Source organism: Anser brachyrhynchus (genome assembly GCF_964034855.1).
Source record: "Anser brachyrhynchus genome assembly, chromosome: 6".
Taxonomy (NCBI): Eukaryota; Metazoa; Chordata; class Aves; order Anseriformes; family Anatidae; genus Anser; species Anser brachyrhynchus.
Window position 1 is genome coordinate 42,290,881 of NC_137700.1, and position 20,395 is coordinate 42,311,275.

Sequence of the window (20,395 nt, forward strand, 5' to 3'; positions counted from 1 at the left end):
AATGCAGAGATGATTTCTGGAATTTCATCGCAAATACAGGATGGTAGCCGAACGGTAATGCAGCGATTTGGGGATTTTGTAGGACACAGGAACTGGCATGTGGAATTGAACTGCGTGTTCCTTTTGGTTTGTGATTGACACCGTGAGGCTTTTCTCCTCAGTCTTTCCTGGTACATGTTAGTATTTGGAAATATTTTGCAGTGGTCAGTTTGACTGCTTTCACGTAACAACTGTCACTAAAAAGAAAACTGAGCATTGTTTTGTGCTTAATTTACCTACAATTTGCATTGAATTTTGATCAGAATTTAATGTTACTGGTAATTATGTTGTCTGTGAAACTTTCTCAGAGTTGCCAAAGCCTCTTCAAAGTGTTACAGCATTATTAAACACAGTCTTCGTGTATTCTTAGGCAAGTTTTAAAGGAAGCACAATTTTTAACATTGAACGTCTCCCTCAGGTATACAGTTGGTAGTGCCCTTCAGACTGTAGTTTTTGAAGCGGATTTTCCCTTCTGTAGAATTGTGAGATAATATTGCTCCCTTAACCTTCTGAAGAAATAAAAATCCACGACTATCCTTGCCTACCAAAGCTTTTCTCATTTTGATCATCTGTAACACTTTTCTTTACTCTCTGCAAGAGTCATAGAATTGGCTTTGAAACTTACTTTTAATAATCATGAAATTATGTTAGTAGATGGTGTAGTTCTTTCTGCGTTGTGTTTGATGCTGCAGATTGCGTGTCTGCAGTCTCTCTGAACACTTGCTTGATTTCCATTCTTTATGAACTGTAAGTCGTTAAAGTTGCTGTTCTGTTAGTACCTGATGTTCTGAGCATCCGTAGCAGAATATATTAGTAGGAACAAATTGCCTCTCGTCTTAGTTTTTTTTTCAATTTAATTTTTAGGAAGAACAGCGGTATAAGCACAGGAGGAGGACTGTTTAAAATAAATTAAAAAAAAAAAAGGTGGCGAGGGCTGTTTCGGATCCATTCCTGAAGTCATGATGAAGCCAGGAGTATGTGTTCATTTTGTTTTCCTTCTTATTTCTGTAGAGCTATGACAAACTGAGGTCTTGTATACTCCAGCAGAGGCAAGTCGGTTTTGGTCATTGAATCTTCTTTTTCCAACTAGAAGTTGGAGACACCAGCGCTACAGAAGGAGGGCAAAATAGCATCAAAAGCGGCATCCCCCTCCACATGAAGGCTGCCTGTGGATAGTAAATCTTACCAGTGCCCCTTAGGAGACTGTCAAGATGTATGTCTCTCTATGATCAGGATGAGGGGAGTAGAATTGAAATTATTCTAATGGTCTTGCTGGAAAACATCTCTGATTACCGATAGGCAGAGAGCTGTCTAGTGTTCTGCCCATGCACTGGCTGTTGTGAAGCATCTGAGGCGTCGAGAGTTATTGAAAGCCCTTTTTTGTGTTTTCTTTCCTACATCATGGATTCAAACATGTAGAAAACTAGTGACTGCTCTTGATCCAGAGACAGGACTTCAAAGAACCAAGGAGACTAGGCTTTCAGAAAACAGCTGAGGTGAATTTTACTTAATCATTCAGTATAATTAATAAGTTTAAAAGGAAAAAAAAGTGATGCATATGAAATGCAAATTCAGATGTTTTAGTGGCATAAAAATGAAGTTGATTTGAATACAGAATTAAAATAAAGCAAGCCATTAAGAGCAAAAAAGCAAATGCTTAAAAGGGAAGATTATTTCAAAGAACAGTGAAATTAGGGTGAAAGTACTGTCTAACTTCAGCAAAGGAGTTTTGAAGAAAGTTTGGGTATCTGTGTAGGGAAACTTCTGCATGCATACAGGTCAAGGAAAGAATGTAATCAAGAAACTGGACTGTCCTATTGCTAAATAAGATGTAAAAGATGATCTTCACATAAATTCGATGTCATCCTAAGTTGCGCTAAGCTGTTTCAAGTTTTTATTGGCTACTGGCAGGCTAGATATTTATTCTAACCCTGAGCAATTGAACATCCTCACTCTGTCGTCTTCCTCCGGTATTTTCTGATCGTATAAATTTCACTTGACTTTGGCTGCCTATAGTAATTGCTTTTTACTACAGGCTGAAATACGATTTACGTTTTTACCCTGTTGTACTAACAGTGTTATATGTAGACCTACTGAGAGAGTAGGATTAACTGGTTGGCTGTTACTTTGGGGTTACTGCTTGCAGTCACAGTGAACGCACGTTCTTTCTGCACACTGTAACGTAGTTTTCTGGTTGTAGGACTACGCTGACTCTTTCTGTTCACGTGTATTCATTGTGCATTTGCTGTGTCATCACACTGAAAGAGCACATGGGTTTGCTTTCTTGGGGCATTTCATGGTGCCATTCAGAGATGTGGGCTGGCTTTTGTTCACTTAGTTTCTTTTGTCAAGCTGGTGTCTTTTTAGAAGTAAGACTGAAACCCAGTTCAGTGGTGGAAAGCCACTGGCTATAAACATATTCATGAAATGCTTTGGATAACTCATGGAGGCATCTTCAGCTTTCTTCCAGAAGCAATTTTTCTTTTGAAGTTGAGCTTCGAAGACTTTGGTTTCATCCTATAGACTACTAGTAAGTTGTAGTATTTAAAAAAAAAAAAAAAGGAATAGGATTGTTTTACTACACCATAGCTTTGAACTCTCTTTTAGTCCCAAAGAAAGAGAAGCCTTGTTTTGGTTTGAGTGCTGCTCAGAGGGAAGTTACCCCAAGGAGAACTGCAGTCCGTTGCATTAGAGATGATTTTATTTATTCCTTAGAGTGAAAGATTTGGGGGGGAACGTCTACCAGCTGCTCTGGGTCTCTGCATGTAATTTGCACGATAGACTCTACAGATCCATGTCTCTAAATATTTTGTTGGTTGCCTTGAAGGTTTGAATAAAACATGAGGGCTATTGGTTAGGGACACTGTTCATCCTTATTGTTGAAGAGTCATATTGGGCAGAAGTCACATAATATAAGTCACATAATATTAGCCATATGACTGGGATGGGGGAGGAAATCTGCACAGTAATCCAGTGGCTAAACTGAAGGTGGGCAGTCATTAAAATCTTGTATTTGTCTCTCTGGGCTCTTCTACCGAGGATGACTTTGTTTGTTTTGTGCTGAAAACTGGCTTAGTGAAGCTGGGAGGAAATTTTCCCTGATGCTAGTTTGGCTAAGGCACGACGAGCTTGGAGTTTTTGGTTCGTTTTAATTCATGTTACGTCTCAGAAAATGTACAAGTGGATATAACTTAGTGGTGCTCCAGAGTGGCTGTTAATATTTACTAGCATGCTTATTTACAGATGAAACACAATTGCGAGTTGTCTCATGGGAAACTGGAGAATGGCGCTGTGGCTCTTCATGGCTAAGGAGAGAACCTGCCTGCTGCATTTTCGTATTTATCAGGGAATGCTGAAGTGACACCATCTTGGTAGCAGGATGTAGAATTTGGGGACAAGACCATCTGCAGTTGATTCATTTCACGGTCTGAGCCATAGCCTAGTCTATCACTTGGAAGCATCCAAGTAATTTGGACATTATGAGTTATTAAGCAGACAGCTTTCCTCTGAATTAGCTCAGTGTGCAACTGCTTGGCTTGTGCTGGTGTATTTTCTTTTCACTTTATTCAGAGAGAGCAAAGGAGCTAGAAACACTCACTCGGGAAGAATCACAGCCACGTAGATATCACTGTGCTGGTGGCTGACTAATTCCAGTTTGGCATCTTTTTTTAAATACACAACTGTTGTATGCAGCAAATTAAAACTGAGGGATCAGGCTTCCTTGGCCCGGATTTTAATGCTGACACTTCAAAATCAGTCTGCTTTGTCGAAAGCCTTTCACAATTCTTTCATGACAGAAGTATTGCAGTAGCTTTCTGCAGTGTCAGATGTACCCCAGAAATATGTTACTGTCCAGTGAAAAGGGCTGACCTATTGAAGTAAAGCTGTTTGTTCTGAACACGGTTATGGTGCGTGAGTGAAAATAAATAACCCGCATGATCTAATTGTTGTTTTTTTTTCCTTCCCTCCTAGTGGATCTCCTGGGCCTTCTGAAGTGGCGATCTAATACAAATCTGTTGCAGCAGAATTTGAAGCAGTTGATGAAAGTTGATGGTGGTGAGGTGGTTAAGGTAACGAGTTAATTTCTTTAGAAGTAAATTTGCTGTCATAATTTTGCTGAAGGCTTTATTTTGAGGTACTTGTCTTTTTTCTTTTTTCCCCTCTTTAACCCTACCGCACATACTTGCACATTAAGAGATATCTGGCTGCAGTTTAGCCTTTAGGATGCAAATCCCCTTCTCTTTTCCCTCAAAGACCATTTCAGATGTTAAGTAAATTTCTAGAAATGCTTTTTTTTGTTTGCTTGTTTTAGCAGTTTTAGCCTTTTTTTAAAAAAACATACAGGTACTGGAAGACAAAGGCTTTATTTTTTTTTCAAGATTAAAACGTCTTGGAATTATCATATGGTGATATTTAATATATTTTAAATATAAGGATGTGGAATGCATGCACCTCACTGTGTGCTGCTTGTAATTTTTTAAAAATTATTTCTCCTGAAAATACTTGGCTGAGCCAAGGTATTTACATTTGCCAAGGCCACTGAGTGATTGCAGGGACCTGCATAAAGACAGATTTATTTGTGGAAAAGAGTAGGCTGAGACTTTATTGAATGTGTTGTACTAAATCAAATATAATGAAGTGTCAAAAGATGTACTGTGCTGGGGACAGATGACAATTAAGGGCTTACAGTGTTTTTACTTCATTTGGATTTTAATGTGTTTAATAGAAGCATAGTGAATGCCTCGTCTTGAAGCGACTTAAAACATCTGAGACTGCTGGTAGTGTTCTTTATTGAGTGTGGTAAACACAGTGTCTCAGATGTGATTTGTTTTTCGGGAAGGTTCTCAGTTCTCCCTGCTGCTGCTTTGTTCTGGATCATTTGATAGCTAAAAACTTGACACTGATACTGGGTTCTGACGAGCGTTGTCATAGTAGTGTCATTTGTAATTTTCACTCGTCTCCAAATGACACCAGCGAGCACACAGCAGATCAGTGCTTGATGGATACCAGTGATTTTAGAGGCATCAGGATGCGGCACAAACAGGGTTCAAGCAAAAGCAGAGTCAGAGTGAGTTCTCTGCTGGCACGTGCTCACCCCTCCGTCTCCCCGTGCTGCTGCAGGACTTGTACAAAATCTTATCTCCCCCTAGTATGTGGGAGTCTGAGCAGAACTGGGTGTGTGCTTAGTACAGAAGCGTGAACGCTTAATACTGCTCTTGTCACCGTGTTTCTTCGTTTCAGAAGACCGTTGTTTTGCTTTATCTCTTGCGGTAACATTCAGAAAACTACCTGGTTAGTAACTGTTCCCATCTATTCTTGCAGCTCTTTTGTCCTTCCTATTTTTAAATGCCACATCAGATTCAGGCTATGTATGCTAGAGAAAATACATTTGATAAAACATATCCACGTTTTCTGTTAAACTATTTATTTATTTTTAAACTCCAGTACAACACCTTTGCCTAATGGTATTCATACAGTGCTAAGCAGGGATCAGCCAAGGTCCTTACTCTGCAATTAACTGCTTCAGTACTGTATGGAAGCTGTAGCTGCTGTCTTCCTGTAACAGAGGCACTGTCTCGATCATTTGTGCAGAGTCCATAGGATGTGAGAGAATAAACTAATATTCCAGAACTTATTCACACTAGTTCCCTACCTGAGAAGTTTTGCTTCCACTGTTAAAACAAAAGCATCCATCCTGTATCCTTCTTGCTGTCACACGAAGTACTTGTAAGCAGATTTAAAACTTGAGCTCTACCAATGGAAGTCAATATGTGATGCCTAGACGTGAAACAAAGACTCGAGCAGTCACTGCACGGCTGTCTTAATCCTGTTTTCAGGAGAGAGTTAGCCAGGCAGAGGTTTGGGTCTGGTAGGACCCCTTCTCTTCAAACTGAGACAAACTCTTTCTGACAAAGCCGTACTCTTTCCTTGTGCCAAATGTGCTTAAATGTACTTTATTTCCGTGAGTACTTTAATTAAACAAACGGGACCGAGAAGGTTGTAACGTTTTTCCCCAAACCCTGTAATGAAGTTGTGAACTGGTTCTGCCCCACAGCTGTGGTCGGCTGCAAGCATTTTGACTTCTGTTTTATACCTTCAGAGAGCAGTAGCGTGAACTGTGGCTTCGCATTTGCTTGTTGTGAGAAAGTTTTTTGGCATTCAGGGGTATGTACTGAGCTGCTAGATGGAGGTTAATGCCTGAGATTCAACTCTGGGTTTAGAAGGTAGCCCAGGTGAGTCACATTTGGCCTAGGAGATTCATCGCACAGAGAGAAGTCTTTAAGGCAGGCAGCTGGGAGTCCAGGTGTTTTCCATAGCATACATAATACCTCCTTGGGGTTTCAATCTCAGGAAACAACTCCACGACGCTTGTTCAGACATTCCTCTCCACCTGTCCTTTGTCTCGTCTATTAGATTAAAAAACAAAAATAAACAAAAAAACCCCACGGTTTTAGGATTGTTCCGGCAAGTCTGTCTCAAACAACAGTAAGTGGAAGCCTTTCTTTCAACCAACCCAAATACTGACCATGGCCGTGTCTGCTCTCATCGTGCCTTGGGGGAGCCCGTGTTGTTTCTGACAGCTGGTGGGAGAAGATGCTCAGAGCCAGACCCTGTGCTGATCAAACTGAACGTGTTCACGACTAGCTACAGTTCACACCTAAGAGACTTGCTGTCCCTGGGAAGAAATGTTGTAATTATATGTGTGTAAAACAGCCTTTTTCACTCTGCTCAACTTCTGTCCCCTGCCGCTAATCTGCTTTTACTCTCGTGTTGCGCAGGTCAGGGCGCCCAGCCACCTGGCTAGCGAAGACTTCCTCGGGGCAGGGATAGAGACCCGTAGGTGTAGGGCTGGGGCAGAGGGTTGTGTGCTCGGTGTCCCATGCCTGCATGTACACTCTTCCTTGAAATTCTGGGTCTGAGTCTGTGCAGCTGTGGAAAGCAATATGCTCTGCACTTTTTTTTTTTTTACTGCTCAGCTCAAAGCTACTGAGGATGACTTACTTGGCATGAGACTGAGTTGCTTGTCTGGTTTGTGCTCTGAAACATCAGTTTTCAGAAACTGCATGATCCAATTGACTGTTGAAACTGAGTTTTGAAATGTTTTGGTCATCTACTATATGTAGATTAAACTTTTTTCTTTAGGTACCAAGTGTGATTTCTGACCTTTTTTCCCTATTTTTGGGTGACATGGATGTATAGATAATCAACTAAACATTGTTTTTCAGCAAATTATTTTTAAGTTTTCCTTTCTCAGCTAACTTCTGAAAATGTCTTGCATAAAATATAAATGAAAGCAAGTATGTCTGTGTAAACCTCTGTGAAGTCAGATTTTCATTATTCCTCTCAAGTGCGATGACTTGTGTATTTATTTGTAGTTCCTTCAAGATACATTGGATGCACTTTTTAACATAATGATGGAGAACTCGGAGAGTGAGACGTTTGACACGTTAGTGTTTGATGCTTTGGTAAGTATGTGTTGTGGATAGACTAAAATGTAGATATTATAATGTTGAATAAAAAAATATGGTGTGGATACTAGAGTGACATTTTTGCAATGAAGCAGCATTGGCTGTTAGCTAGTTATTGTTTTGGTTAAAAATGCATGGAAGGTTTTTCTTATATTTGAAGTTTCAGATGGACTTGATTGACAAGTGTTTGTATCACGTCATCTTCCCAGACAGGATGGAAGCAATCAAGTCCAAGTATTTTAGTGGTTTAGCTGCAGAATTTATGACAGAAACAGCAAGTTTCTACTTGGGAACAGAAAACTTAGTTTGGAACAGGAAAGGAGAATATAAATACACGGGGAGGATAATCAAAAGCCAAAGTCTCTCTTTGTTTCTAATGTTATTACAGTTACCTGAAAATAGTGATTGAATGCACAGAATTAAAGTGTTTTGAGGATAATGCCGTAGTTATGCTAATTTTTCAGGTATTTATCATTGGACTGATTGCTGACAGAAAATTTCAACATTTTAATCCAGTTCTGGAAACCTACATTAAGAAGCATTTCAGTGCTACGTTAGCCTACACGTAAGCTTTAAAAATTATTTTTTCACACTGGGGATGTAATGTGGCTTGCACAGTAATTTAGTTACTTGTTTAATTAGGAATTTGCCCATAGAACTTGTGGGGTAGGAGCTTCTCAGAGAAGACTGGATATAGTATGTCCTTCTCTTTTAAAATAGTAGTAATAAAACGTTTGTAAGAAGGAAGTCTTGATTTTCTTGTATTGCAGGAGGGGGTAATTGACTATTTCAATAATTGCTTTGTAATAAAAATATTCATAAGCAATTCCCGGTTGTACTTGAGAAAGTAAGTGTCCATTTAAGATTCTTCAAATCTGTGCTGTTTGGTGCATTAAATTGATGTTTTACCCTGTATCATCTGTGTTCCTGTCACTTTGGGGAGGAAGTAGAGAAGAACAAAGGTCTGTTACTTTTCCTGTCTTAAGTATTTCTTGGCAGATAGCTCCTTTGCTGCTGCTGTTCGTGTTGGAGAAAAATACATAATGGATATCTTTTTGGTGTTGGGAGGAAAAAAAAATCCAGACAAGCAAACCTGCTGTGCATTTTGCCGTTATACGGTCTCTATTATGTGAGCAGAAATGTTTGAGAAATATTGATTTAAAATAGCGAAGAAGTTGTGCCTTCAGTCACATCTTTGATATTCCATTCACTTCACTGAGCTACGGCTACTTCTGCTGCCTTCGTGTGAAGCGCATCAAGGATGAAGCATCCTGCAGTATCTGGCTTTCTTAGCAAGAGCTTTAAGGTGGCCTTTCTGCTGGCAGGCAGGGCGGGCACCTATCCCTTCTTTAAATGGAGAGGTGTAGAAGCAGGTTTACGCTTGGGGATGCTGGAAGAGCTTACAATTTTGGCTTAATTTGTGACCGTGGGCTTGACAGATCCCTGCCCCCTCCCTGCCTTTTATTGCATGAGTAGAGAGGTTGCACTGAGAATATGTAGGTGGCTACCTGAAATTCTTAAGCAGCTTACTCCTACTAAAATAAATGCACATGTAACAAGATGTCTGTCTACACGATGTTTTGTGTTAGTGATATATAACGTACTTACTTTTAATGTGCGTGTTGAAACATGCGCCGTAGCTGGAAGGACTTAAAACAGAATTACTTGTTCTTGCATTTTAATAGGAGGTTGATATTCATTAGAAATGACGTAGTCAGAATGGTATTGTTTTAAAAATTGTATTTCTTCCCAGTTTGTTACATTTTAAAATGTGGAATAACAACTTCCCAACTGCTGCCATATCAATTTGTAAGAAATTTCACAAATTCTACCCTAAAATCCATGGGCAACGCTATATCGAGGGGAGTCCTTGACTAAAGAAGAAACTCCTATTTTAAGTGTTTTAATTTTAACAAGGCGTTTGTGTTTAATCGTATTAATTTGACTGTTACTAGTAATTGCATCTTTATAATTGGCTATTAACCTGAACATCTTTGAATATCCAGCATAACATAAATCTTATTGAGACTTTGTGTTGCAGGTATGTTGAATGACATTATGGTCTGTGTTCCCGCCCCCAAGACCAGGTTGCAGCTAATTACCAGCAAAAGCAAGAACACAACATGTGTTCATTAGTTGCATAGTTAATTTTGAAGCTTGGAGGGCACGATTTGCAAACATATTTTTTCTTCCAGTCTCTCAATGTTGAAATTTTTGTTGTAAATATGTTTTTGACGTCTTTTTGTGTTTGTGTATTTAACCAGAAAACTGACTAAAGTTTTAAAAACGTACGTGGATAACGCTGAGAAGTGTGGTATCACCGACCAGCTTTTTAAAGCCATGAAAGCTTTGGAGTACATCTTCAAGTTCATAGTCCGGTCCAGGATATTGTTCAATCAGTAAGTATGGCGAATGCTGAAAATACCTGTATTTCTGATTGGATATACACTTGCTCAATGTCGCCCTGTTCTAAGAAGTACGTTAAGCTGTTAGGGTTTGTTTTAGGTGACGCTTAGTGCGTGAGTGAGCCTGCCTGCCTTAATCCTGAACCCAGCTGCATCGAAAGTAGTAAACAGAAGAAATGTGTATCTGAAACAGGTATTATAAATAGCGTTGTAGTAGTAAAATCGTGCTGTGTTGTAGCTCTCTATAGGCTAGATCACTAAGGAGTAGCACTTGACAATGTTTTGTTAACTTAAAAATTAACTGTGGTTAATAATTGTCTGGTACCGTGACCGAGAAGTTAAAGCTACTCAGTAGATGTGTGCTCTGCCCTTGGTCCAGGCCTGGGCTTTGCTGGTGGCTTTCCTCACACGGCTGCAAAATTCTGGGTTGACTAAAGTACTGAAAATACTGCTGCTTAAATGAAAAACGTGTTACAGAGAAACCCCAATCACCTTGGAGCATCCCAGGCCCCGCAGCTGCCAGAGCAGAAATAACCTGTTGGAGGCTGGATGCAACTTGCAGGGTTACATGTTCCCAGTACAAAATTCAGGTTTTCTTCAGGGCCAGTGAGCAAGAAGGGAAAGTGGAAAGAAAGAAGGTCTGAAGAATTTATCTTCTGCGTGGTGATACTATTTCAGATGAGAGGATCACTTGGATTTCTACAGTGTACATATCAGGGTAGCAGAGGCTGCTGGGGAGGCAGGGGACTCCTGGAGGGGGTTTCCTGCTTTGTGCCCCATTTCCCACGTGGTAACGTGCACCACAGCTCCCCGGGCCTTCTGCAATGAGGTTCTGCCCATAAAGTCAAGTATAAATAATTTCTAAGTTAATTTGGAAATCAGTACTCCTATACAGAAAATACAAAAAAGTTATAAACAAGTTATCTGTTCTTCTTAATTTAGATTCAGTCCTTTTACTACTTTTTACAGTCCTTTTACTACTTTTTACAGACTGTACCAAAATGATTACAAGGGGTTTATGTAGAGCTCTGAAGTCACCAGCTCCATCAACCTTCCTGTGAATTACACAATGTAATTTACTTCTTTAAGATTCCGGCTGTGATATTCGTAAAATACCGAATGCCACTTACACTGTTGGAGGTCCTACAAATCATTTTAAAAAAGAAAAAAATAATTATCTCTTGCTGCAGATTAGATTTACAGACAATATGACCCTTTAGTATTGGCCGTTGGGTTTTCTCCTGTTAAGCACTAATTCAGAGCACTTCAGCATTGGGGAGATGCAATTTTCAATGACTGGGGATTAATCAGAAAAGCTGCTGAATGTTGAATGGCACCACAATTTGTTCTGCTGTGAGACTGAAATCCTGCCTGAGGTGTGTGATTGAACTGTTGATAATGTAGAAGTGTTCTGAAACATCATTAGCATTTTAGTGAGAAATCTCGACAAGCAAACAATCTTTAAAAAAAAAAAAATTACATATTTTTAACCTTAAGATAGAAGTAGGCTGAATAGATGCAACATTTTAGAAACGTGACAGTAGGCAAGCTTCAGGTCTGGGTAAATGTGTGAAAGCCTGGTTCACTAATTAAAGCCTGATGGCAAATCCAGTTGTGCAGTGTATCAAGGTTTTTAAAGGCAAGATATTGTGAACTTCAGAAACATCTTTTTGGTCCACTCAGAGGATTCCAGTGGCAATGTAGCACATACAACGGTCTTAAAACTTTGAAGTCAATGGTGGAACTGTTGACTTGGTGTAATAAAGGTAAAGCTGCAATGTTTTTTATGTATTACCAGGTGTATTAAATAAACGTATGCTAAAAAACTGGCAACAGAAACATATTAGTGACTGTAACTTGTTTATTTTTATTACTTTCCTTTCTGAATCACAAAGGTGTTTGTCTGGAGCATTCTGATTTATTCAACTGTCAAGTTTAGTTACTCCTTTTATTAGTATTAGTTCCCCCTCTCCAGTGTGTTCAGGGGAACATGGAAATCCATAATTGAACTTGGGAGTTAACAAATAATTTGTCCTGTATAACCCCCCAGCTTTAGCACAACAAAATAACAGAATTTATATAATTTTTCTGTAGCACGTGTTTCCCCTGTGTACCAGTCAAATAGCTTTTAATAATATCTGTGGCTCCAAAAGGGTTATGATCACAGCATTAGGAATGATATACGTTGGGTTCAGTGCAAAGCAGCAAGAGCATCCTGTTCTCCACATTTATTTTAAAACTCTATGCCCCTTCCCTTCTGTAACAGGTGGTCCATCAGGAACTTTTAATTACAGCTTAATTATTTTCAGACCTGAAGAAATCCTATTAAGGCTGTACAATAAGGTGCCCGCGGTGCTCTTTCTGAGCTGCACACCATGTTCAAGGCTCCTTTCTTGCTGGGTTTAACCTCAAAAGAAAATGGAGGAAAATAGAGGGGAAGCCTGGTGGAGCTGGTGCAAGTCCAAAGGGCTTTGAGGGCCGCTTGCTGCTGGCTGGGGCTCCTGGAGGCAATCAAAGATGAGTGGGTAAGCCAGGAGTTAAGGGAGAAAATCCATCTGATGTGTACCAAGGCGACTTAAGGTTTGACCTGTATTAAAAGCAGTGATGACTGGGTTTTGGTCATGTTAAGTATGTGTAGCATAATTTTATTACTCTGAGGTTTATGAAACCGAACAGTCTGTGCGAAATACAAGGCGACAGCCCTTATGTGAGTCAGTCGTACCTATTGCCAAAGAGGAAAAGTAAAGAAATTAAAAAGTAATTGTATGGAGCTAGTGATGTTCTCTTCCCTTTCCATTTTGTAGTGAGAGTGATCTCATCCTACCTCTGAACCCCAAATCTTACTGTGTTTAAACACTGAGGAGTTTCAAAATTATTCATTCCTATGCTGTACCGAACCAGCAGAGCACGAGGGTACCAGGTTCTTTAGCTTGGTCGCTCCTTTTTTTCCCCTTTCATGTTACTGAGGTATCCCAGGGCAGCTTTATCCCCCCGAAAGCATCCGGCAGGGAGCAAGCTGACAGAGCACTGCACTTCTCTCTGCAACCCTGCCTGAAGGCGCCTTGCAAACTGTGGGTTAGTCATCTTGTGTATTAAGGGAATGAGAAGGGAGATGAGTTTCGTGTCAGCTATCCAGAAACCAGAGGTGAACCATTTTAACTTGAGTCCTCTCTTCCCATTTGTATCGAGTATCGAGGCAGCAGAGGGTTGATACGTCTTCATCCTTTCACAGAGTTTAAGGCCGCTCACCTTAGGCCCCTGGTAGATTGTAATGACTGCTGGCATGTCTGGGTGCTTTCTGGTTTCCACATCGCAGAGCTGCTTGGCATCGGGCCTGCCAGACATCTGCTAGCTCTTGTGCAGCGTGGAGGAGTCTGTCCCGCTGCTGCGTGGGCACGTGGAATTGGGTCACCGCGGAGAGATTCGTGGTGACGTGAAGGCATAAAGAGCAATACTGAATGTGGCATTTCAGATAGGGAGCTTCAAAATAAAAATCTTTTGTTATTGCTGGCCCAGCCTGGTCAGTCTTTCTTTAGATTTCTGTGAAAGACAGCTCTTGGTTCAGTGTAGAAACATGTAAACGTTTGTGAACTTAAATAAAAATGAAAATAAAGTAATGCAATGAATTACCATCTGTCACATGAACAAAATTTTAAAAATGTATTTCCGTTTCCAGCTAGTTCATGTTTATGACACCCGATTATTTTTCAGGCTTTATGAAAACAAAGGGGAAGCAGACTTCAGGGAGTCCTTGCTGCAGCTCTTTAAGTCCATCAACGAGATGATGAGCAGCATCTCCGACCAGACTGTCATAGTGAAGGTATGTGGAGGCCTCCAGCTTGGCTTTATTTTTGCATCCTAAACCATAATTAGGTGTCTGATAAAGCATCTGCGTGTATTTGTGCCCAAATGTGTATTTTACCTCAAATATGGTTAATACTTAATGCTTCTAATGAAGGGTCTGTGACTGTCTAAAGAATGTGTTTCAAACAAGCAACTTGACTTCATTGCTGTAAATGCCTCACTTTTTTTTTTTAAAGGGAAGTTAGGTGTTAAATGATGTTTCACATATTTAACTCATGTAACCTTATCTATAAGGGATTTTTAAGATAACATGTTTAAGATGCTGGTGGCAGTGTAGATTGTATCCTTATGCACTTATTTATATCCTAGGCTGTTCAGGAACTTCAACATAGTATCTTAAGCCCTAGTACATATTTTTTTTTTAATATAGAAACTCCATCCCCACCCCCTCGTGTTCCACTTTTTTCTCTTTAATATGGTGCCTACTTTTGGGAGAGTTGGCTGGCTCATGGAATTGGAAATGTGGTCTCTGACCTCTAATGAAAAGGCTGTTAATATCACAGAGCAGAAGCATTAGATAGAAAAATCTACCAGTCCTATAATTTAGAGCAGTTGGAGGTCAGTGTGTCAGTACCATACTCTTTTAGTGAATCTCTTTCACTATGAAAAAGTATAGAAACTGTAGTAAACACACGTTTGATAAGATGCATCTTGTTGTTCTCCTTGTGATTCCCAAGAGAATTTATGAAAGATGCAGCTCTTGACCCAGCTGTGCTGAATCAGTTGGAAGATGATCAGAAGGGGACTAAGAACTGGGGTTGGCTGTGGGAATAGTTTGACTCTTCTGCTCAGATGTGTAGTGGCTATGCATTAGGAAAAAAAAAATATATAGCAGCTGGGAGGCAAAGAAAAACAGTGGCAAAGTACAAAGTCTGTGCAAAAGGCGCCTGTTGAAGGAAGCTGGGGAGTGTAGAGTGGGAAAACACCCAAGTCAAAGCCACAGATCCTTTGTAGCTGAGTACGTACCGGTCACAGGCTAGTGGTATCATGCTGAGCACACAGCGAAGATACTGGGAAATAAAGCTGCCGAGTTGGAATATTTTGGTTTGCAAGGCAGAACTCGGACTGCAGCGTCTGATACCGGGCGGGGTACTGCATGGTTCAGGAAAAGCGCTCTGCCAGCGGAATGAAGATGCAGTGATCCTGAATGGAAATTAAGTTGAAATTGTGCACTCCCAGTATGCTACCTGATGCTCTACCAACAGGGTGCTTTCAGATCGGGGATCCAAATGTCAGATTTATTTTCCTGCAACTCATTTGTGAGAGCTACTTTAGGAAGGCAGATGAATGAGATTTTTTTAAATTTTCAACAGCATTATGATTTGAGGGGGGAAAAAAAGTCAAAAAGTACCTCCCAAATTAACGTTGTATTCACCTGGGCTGCAGGAAAAGACGACAAAGTTCCTAGCAAAGGCTAGAGAAATCACACAACAGCACTGTCTGTCCCAGGCTCTGGTGTTTTACATCCAGATCTCTGCAAACTTGTGCAGAGCACATCTCCTGTCTGCATTTGACTACATGAAATAAATACACTGGGAGGTGAAGCAGCGATAGCTGAGCGTGTGTGAGGCTGCCTGAGAAGCGTGCTTGTGCGTGCCTTTCAGAAGCCTCCACAACCTTTCATTCATTATTCATTCGTTACTTTCATCTCCTTTGGACTCTAATTACCTCGCTCTTAGAATACGTAATTGTTAGTATTGGCTTTTTGCAGCTTGCGAGATTGCTTTTATTGTGTTCAAATATCCACGGAAGCACTGTAATTCTTTCAGTAACCAGCACTCCGTGTTTCTGTTACAAAGAATAAAATCATTGAATAGGGGTATAATGCGGTGGTTTCGTTGTTGTGTGGTGGGTTTGGAGGAGTGAGTATGGCTTCTGTAAAGAAAACTGCTTGGCAAACCTGTGGAGACCTGGGAGGTGTCAGTAAGCACGGCGGGAAGATATGGTGTTAGAGGCTTCGATCAGCATCTTCATCGGGGAACCGGAGTTGGTAGGTGAGGAACATCAGGAGAACATCGTGAAACTGAGGGGGCACAAAGGGGAGTGTCAGGGTAGATAAATACACCTCAGGAAGAGCGTGTTAATTCCTGTGAGATGCTCTACTCGGAGCTGGCGGCTGTAGTTCAGGAAAGGCACCTTGGACCCCAGAGAGCTGTCGGTTACAACCCTTGCTTCGGTGGGTGGTGGCAGGTGGAGAATCAGCAGGGTGCTGGGTGTCCGCCAGAAAGACTGAGTGTGGCGGGGCTGTCTTTTGTGGTTAGATAGCCCTGCTGGACTGCACCTTCAGTCCTGGGTGCTGTCCTGGTCTCCAGCTCAGGAAATGGGAACAGGAGGTGTGGAGAGGCAGGGCCAGGGAACCGGGCAGTGCCCTGAGGGGTCTGAGGCCTGCAGAGCTCCTCCGCACCGTGGTGAGCAGCGCGAGAAGTAGGGGTGCTCGCTGAAAGCAGGAGGAGGTTGGCTTAAAAGGGGAAGCTTTTCACTTTTGAGGCTTGTTGTCGTAGGAGATCACGGAGGCAGGCAGCGTCAGTAGGTTCAGGAAGAGGTTAGGGAAGTTACAGGTCCGTGACTGACCGAGAGGTGCAGCCCCAGGAGATGTGCGGCCGGGTGACACGCAGAGAAGTTGCCGGCTGGGGGTGTTCTTCAGTTCACATCAGCAGATCAAGCTTTAGCAGTTCCAGGCTTTTTTTTCTTTCTTCCCTACATTGGGAAAGCTAAATAAGTGTACACAAAATCAGCCTGTTCGGAGAGATAAGGCGTTGAATAGACCTACCCAGAAAATGAAGGTGCTCCACATTAAAGAGGCAGGTGCTTAATTCACAAATTAGAATATTGCTTTTTTTCCTCGCAGAAACCGTAATGTGTCGTGATAGTTTATCAACGTGGAGCAGAACTGCCACGGAAAAGTTTGGGTGTTTACAGCTTTCCTGTTTGGGCTGGCTATACTGCATGTTTTCTCCCAGCATATCTGAAGGCAGTAGCCTTCGAGCTGACATTGCGAGGGGGAGAATGAATGACTGGAGTCCTGTGTTCCTAGCAAGAACTGCTCTTCATCTATTCAAATATTTGTGTCCTTGCGGAAGCCGATGAGCTGTTGCGGACTGTTGCTCGGCTCTTCGCTTACCTGATAATTTGCATTTAAACCACTCCTTCTTTATTGACATACCCAAAGCCTTGAAAAGTGAAAAGTTGCATCGGAAGAAAAATGCGTGAGTTGTATGAGGATTTAAGGTACTTCGAGGACCTGACTTCAGTTTTCAGTTCTGAGGAAACAAAATGGAGAGTATTTTCTGAGGGGGGCAAGTAAAGAGTGGCAGTTAGTGGTTTTGTTGACTACAAGTAGGGATAACTTGCATTAGGGACACAGCACTGACTAAATTTTTCTTGAGACTTAAAAGGGAAAAGCAAGCAAAACCCCTGTCTGCCTGCCAAGTCCTCCGCTGCCCCAAAATTGATGCTTTGCATTGCTGAGGCTGCTTTGGCTGGGGAGGGCATTGAGCTGATCTTCCGCACAGGGCTGTCCTGAGCCTCCAGTTGGCCTGGGGCTTGGAGAAGCGTTTCTGTGCCCGTCTGTCGCTGCTTCTGGTGGCATCTGAAGGTGACCGGTTCCTGTCCCCTTCATCACTGCCATTAGCGGTCACTTTGCAGCTGGAGAACTGGTTGCCTGATGCGACCCGTGCATGTAGTTGTTCCTCCTGCCTTAATATATACATGGAAAAGCTATTTTCTCCGTGGTGTAGAGGTGTTGCCTTTCTAATACAAAATAATAATCTAGAAGAATTATTAAAAGTTTATTTTAAAAGTGAGTTATAGGCCTTCAGATATTTCTTTTCTGCAATAAGGAGGTAAAAGCTGTTTGTACATTCTTGGAACAAGATTTGAGCAGAGCTTGGTTAGCATCTACAGCTCTGAGTGGACTCCAGTATGTTGCAATTAAAACATGAAGGTGTAAGAATGAAATAAATATATTCATCCTAGGCTATAAAGGCAGCTGTAGCCAATCCTTTAGGTTTTAATTTGAAAAGTTAGTATGATTAAAAAATAATAATTTTAAAACACAATTTTATATTGTTATTAATTAGTGTTTTTTTTTTTTTTACATCAGTTTACCCTAGCTGAAGCAGTCGTTCTGCTCCCCATACCTGGATGTGTTCAAGCCCAGGTTGGATGAGGCCCTGGGCAACCTGCCCTGGTGGCAGCGGGGTTGGAAGGGGGCAATCGCTAAGGTCCCCTCCAACCTGAGCTGTGATTCAGGGGCCACCTTTTATGTTTGCTTTTTTAAGGTGTGCAGTTGTCCAGACTGGAGAGGGAAGCTCAGACACAGGTTTGAGCCAACAGCCGTTCTCGTCATCTTGCTGACCACAAAGTGTTTCTTGCAGGATGAGCGGTGGTGGTGGGCTGTAGTCGTGGTTTGAGATGCAGGCAGTCTAAACTGTTTGCTTTGTCAGGTATTAGCTTGATTTTAAGAATTATTTGATTAAGGTGTGCAGCATTCAGCATGTATACGTGTTCGTAATGATTACACATGTAGTGAGCTCTCCTGATTTTGTTCCTATTTTCTGCTAATTGGGGCATGATAATTATTTCCTTAACCTTTTACTGTTTAAGCCTGAGCTCAGCTGAAGCCTAGCTTGATGTTTCAAGTTTAGATAAAAATGCAAATGTTCCCTGGTAATTTATTCCTGCATCTCTTTGAAACAAGGGCAGTTGAGCCAGCTGCATCGAATTTCTGAGGATTGTCTGATTTAGGCTGTGTTTGTGTGAGGGAGCTGAACTGTTCGCAGCAGGGTTCCTGCAGTTCACTTGGCTGTTTGCTGGTACACGTGGCTTTGTGCTGCGCTTCGGCAGGGCTGAGGAAAGGCACACTGGTACACGAGCCGGTTCTGCGCTTTAAATGATCCTGATAAAGGAGGTGTGTGTATAAAAATGATCCTGTAATGTGACCGCAGAGAACCAGAGGGGAAGATGATAACATTTCGCTAATGAGAATTCTCTTCTGTGCCTGGATTTATAACTCCTGTCGCTTTTAGCACAACGCATGTTTCTCGGTATCCGTAGCTTATTCTTCTCTAACAATAAGCAATAGTAATTTATTGCTTAAACCACAGGAAAGTATTCAAACAAATACATTACAAGCTGCTCAGGTCGTTCTCATCAGCAGGAGAAAACAAAACAGGCTGCACTAGTCTGCAGGGCTTCTCCAACAGGTTGAACATTTTGTGTCCTCCATTTAGATGAGTTGGCTACTGAAATATGTCCATGGACTGAGGTTTCTGTTTCTTAGGGCCTGTATGGGAAAGTCTGTTACACTGGTAACTAATAGAATAATTTCTTTACTCACGATGATGCTTTATAATGTCTTACGCTGCATTTTGTGCCATAGGCATTGGTTCAGTTGTGATTTGGAACGAAGGACTGCTGCAGACTGGGGCAATTCAAAAATAGCATGTAGGCATTCCTGGAAATTGTTTCATCCAGCTGCTGACAAGGCTTAATTTGGCTGGGTTTATGAGCTTAATGGGATTGCAGCCAGGGATAATGCTTGTGGAGAAGGTACGTGCTTTCTGTTGAGTGGTACAAAAGATGAAAATTAACATTAAAATCATGTACAGATTGGGTAGGTAAAACAAATTTATTGCTTCATCAAACAAAAGAGTTCATTAGAACATACTATATCTGGCAAAGAAATCTTATGCTTAATTGTGAGACTAGCTATGCTGTGTGAAATGGAAGGCTTGACAAAACGACATTTTAAAATTAGGTATTTTTGCTTTTATGTAGTATAAAGAGATGAATTTAAATCCAAGACAAAAACCTGTAGCATAGTATTCAGAATAAATCTTGTTGAAAACCTTGCAAGTGTCATTTGTTCAATCTTACGACATCCTAAAGTTAGTACTGCAGTTTTCTGGGTTCTTTCTGTTGTTCCAAAAAAATAAGTGAAGCTTGCTCTTACTTTTGCAGTTCTCCTACACAGCCACATCGATAAATTTGTATCTACAGACCCTAGCTGCAGCACCAAGCTGCCTGTCTTACAATTGAGTCAGATGAGATTAGAGATCGGAGATGTTAGAAATCGTACAGTTTTCTTAAAACTTACAGATATTAAACTTCATCTGGTTTGTCCAAAAAGCAGAACCGAGGTGGCTGATAGTTGCTGTAACTACAGGCTTTAAATTGATGCTGTAAGGATTTTCACCTGACAGTACTTCATTTAAGTCATTAAAGTGTTAATTTTAATGATTGTGCCAGTGCGGTGTGAAGTTGTAATTCAAGATGTAAAATAAAAGCTCCTTTTTAGTATGTTACTAAACATTTATTGCTACATGCATTTGAATGATAAGCAAATAAAAACACAGCGATGGCTGCGGTTTATAACTGGTCATTAGAGTCCTCATCCATCAAAACACATAAGCCTGTGCATAATGGGACTATTTGCATAATTACAGTTATGAGCTTGATTTCTGAGCATGGAAGTAGACCGCTAAGCATACGTGGAAACGTTTGACAATCACGCTCGACAGTTTAAATGGACTACGAATAGGAGCTGGAACGCTTTGAAATCTGCAGCTAACCCGTGACGTGTTTGGTGTTCTCTGGTAGAACTGGTCAGCAAGCAGC

At 41.1% G+C, this 20,395-nt stretch overlaps 1 protein-coding gene across 4 annotated transcripts in view; it reads left to right on the forward strand.

Annotated features, from left to right (window-relative positions):
• DOCK1 (dedicator of cytokinesis 1) overlaps window positions 1-20,395 on the forward strand; it is a 281,310-nt gene that overhangs the window by 49,205 nt on the left and 211,710 nt on the right. For all 4 annotated transcript variants that reach the window (XM_080596602.1, XM_080596603.1, XM_080596604.1 and 1 more), the window contains exons 19-23: window positions 4,012-4,109; window positions 7,416-7,505; window positions 7,973-8,073; window positions 9,773-9,907; window positions 13,625-13,733. In XM_080596602.1, coding sequence (XP_080452728.1) covers window positions 4,012-4,109; window positions 7,416-7,505; window positions 7,973-8,073; window positions 9,773-9,907; window positions 13,625-13,733 — 533 coding nt within the window. The remainder of the gene's footprint in view (window positions 1-4,011; window positions 4,110-7,415; window positions 7,506-7,972; window positions 8,074-9,772; window positions 9,908-13,624; window positions 13,734-20,395) is intronic.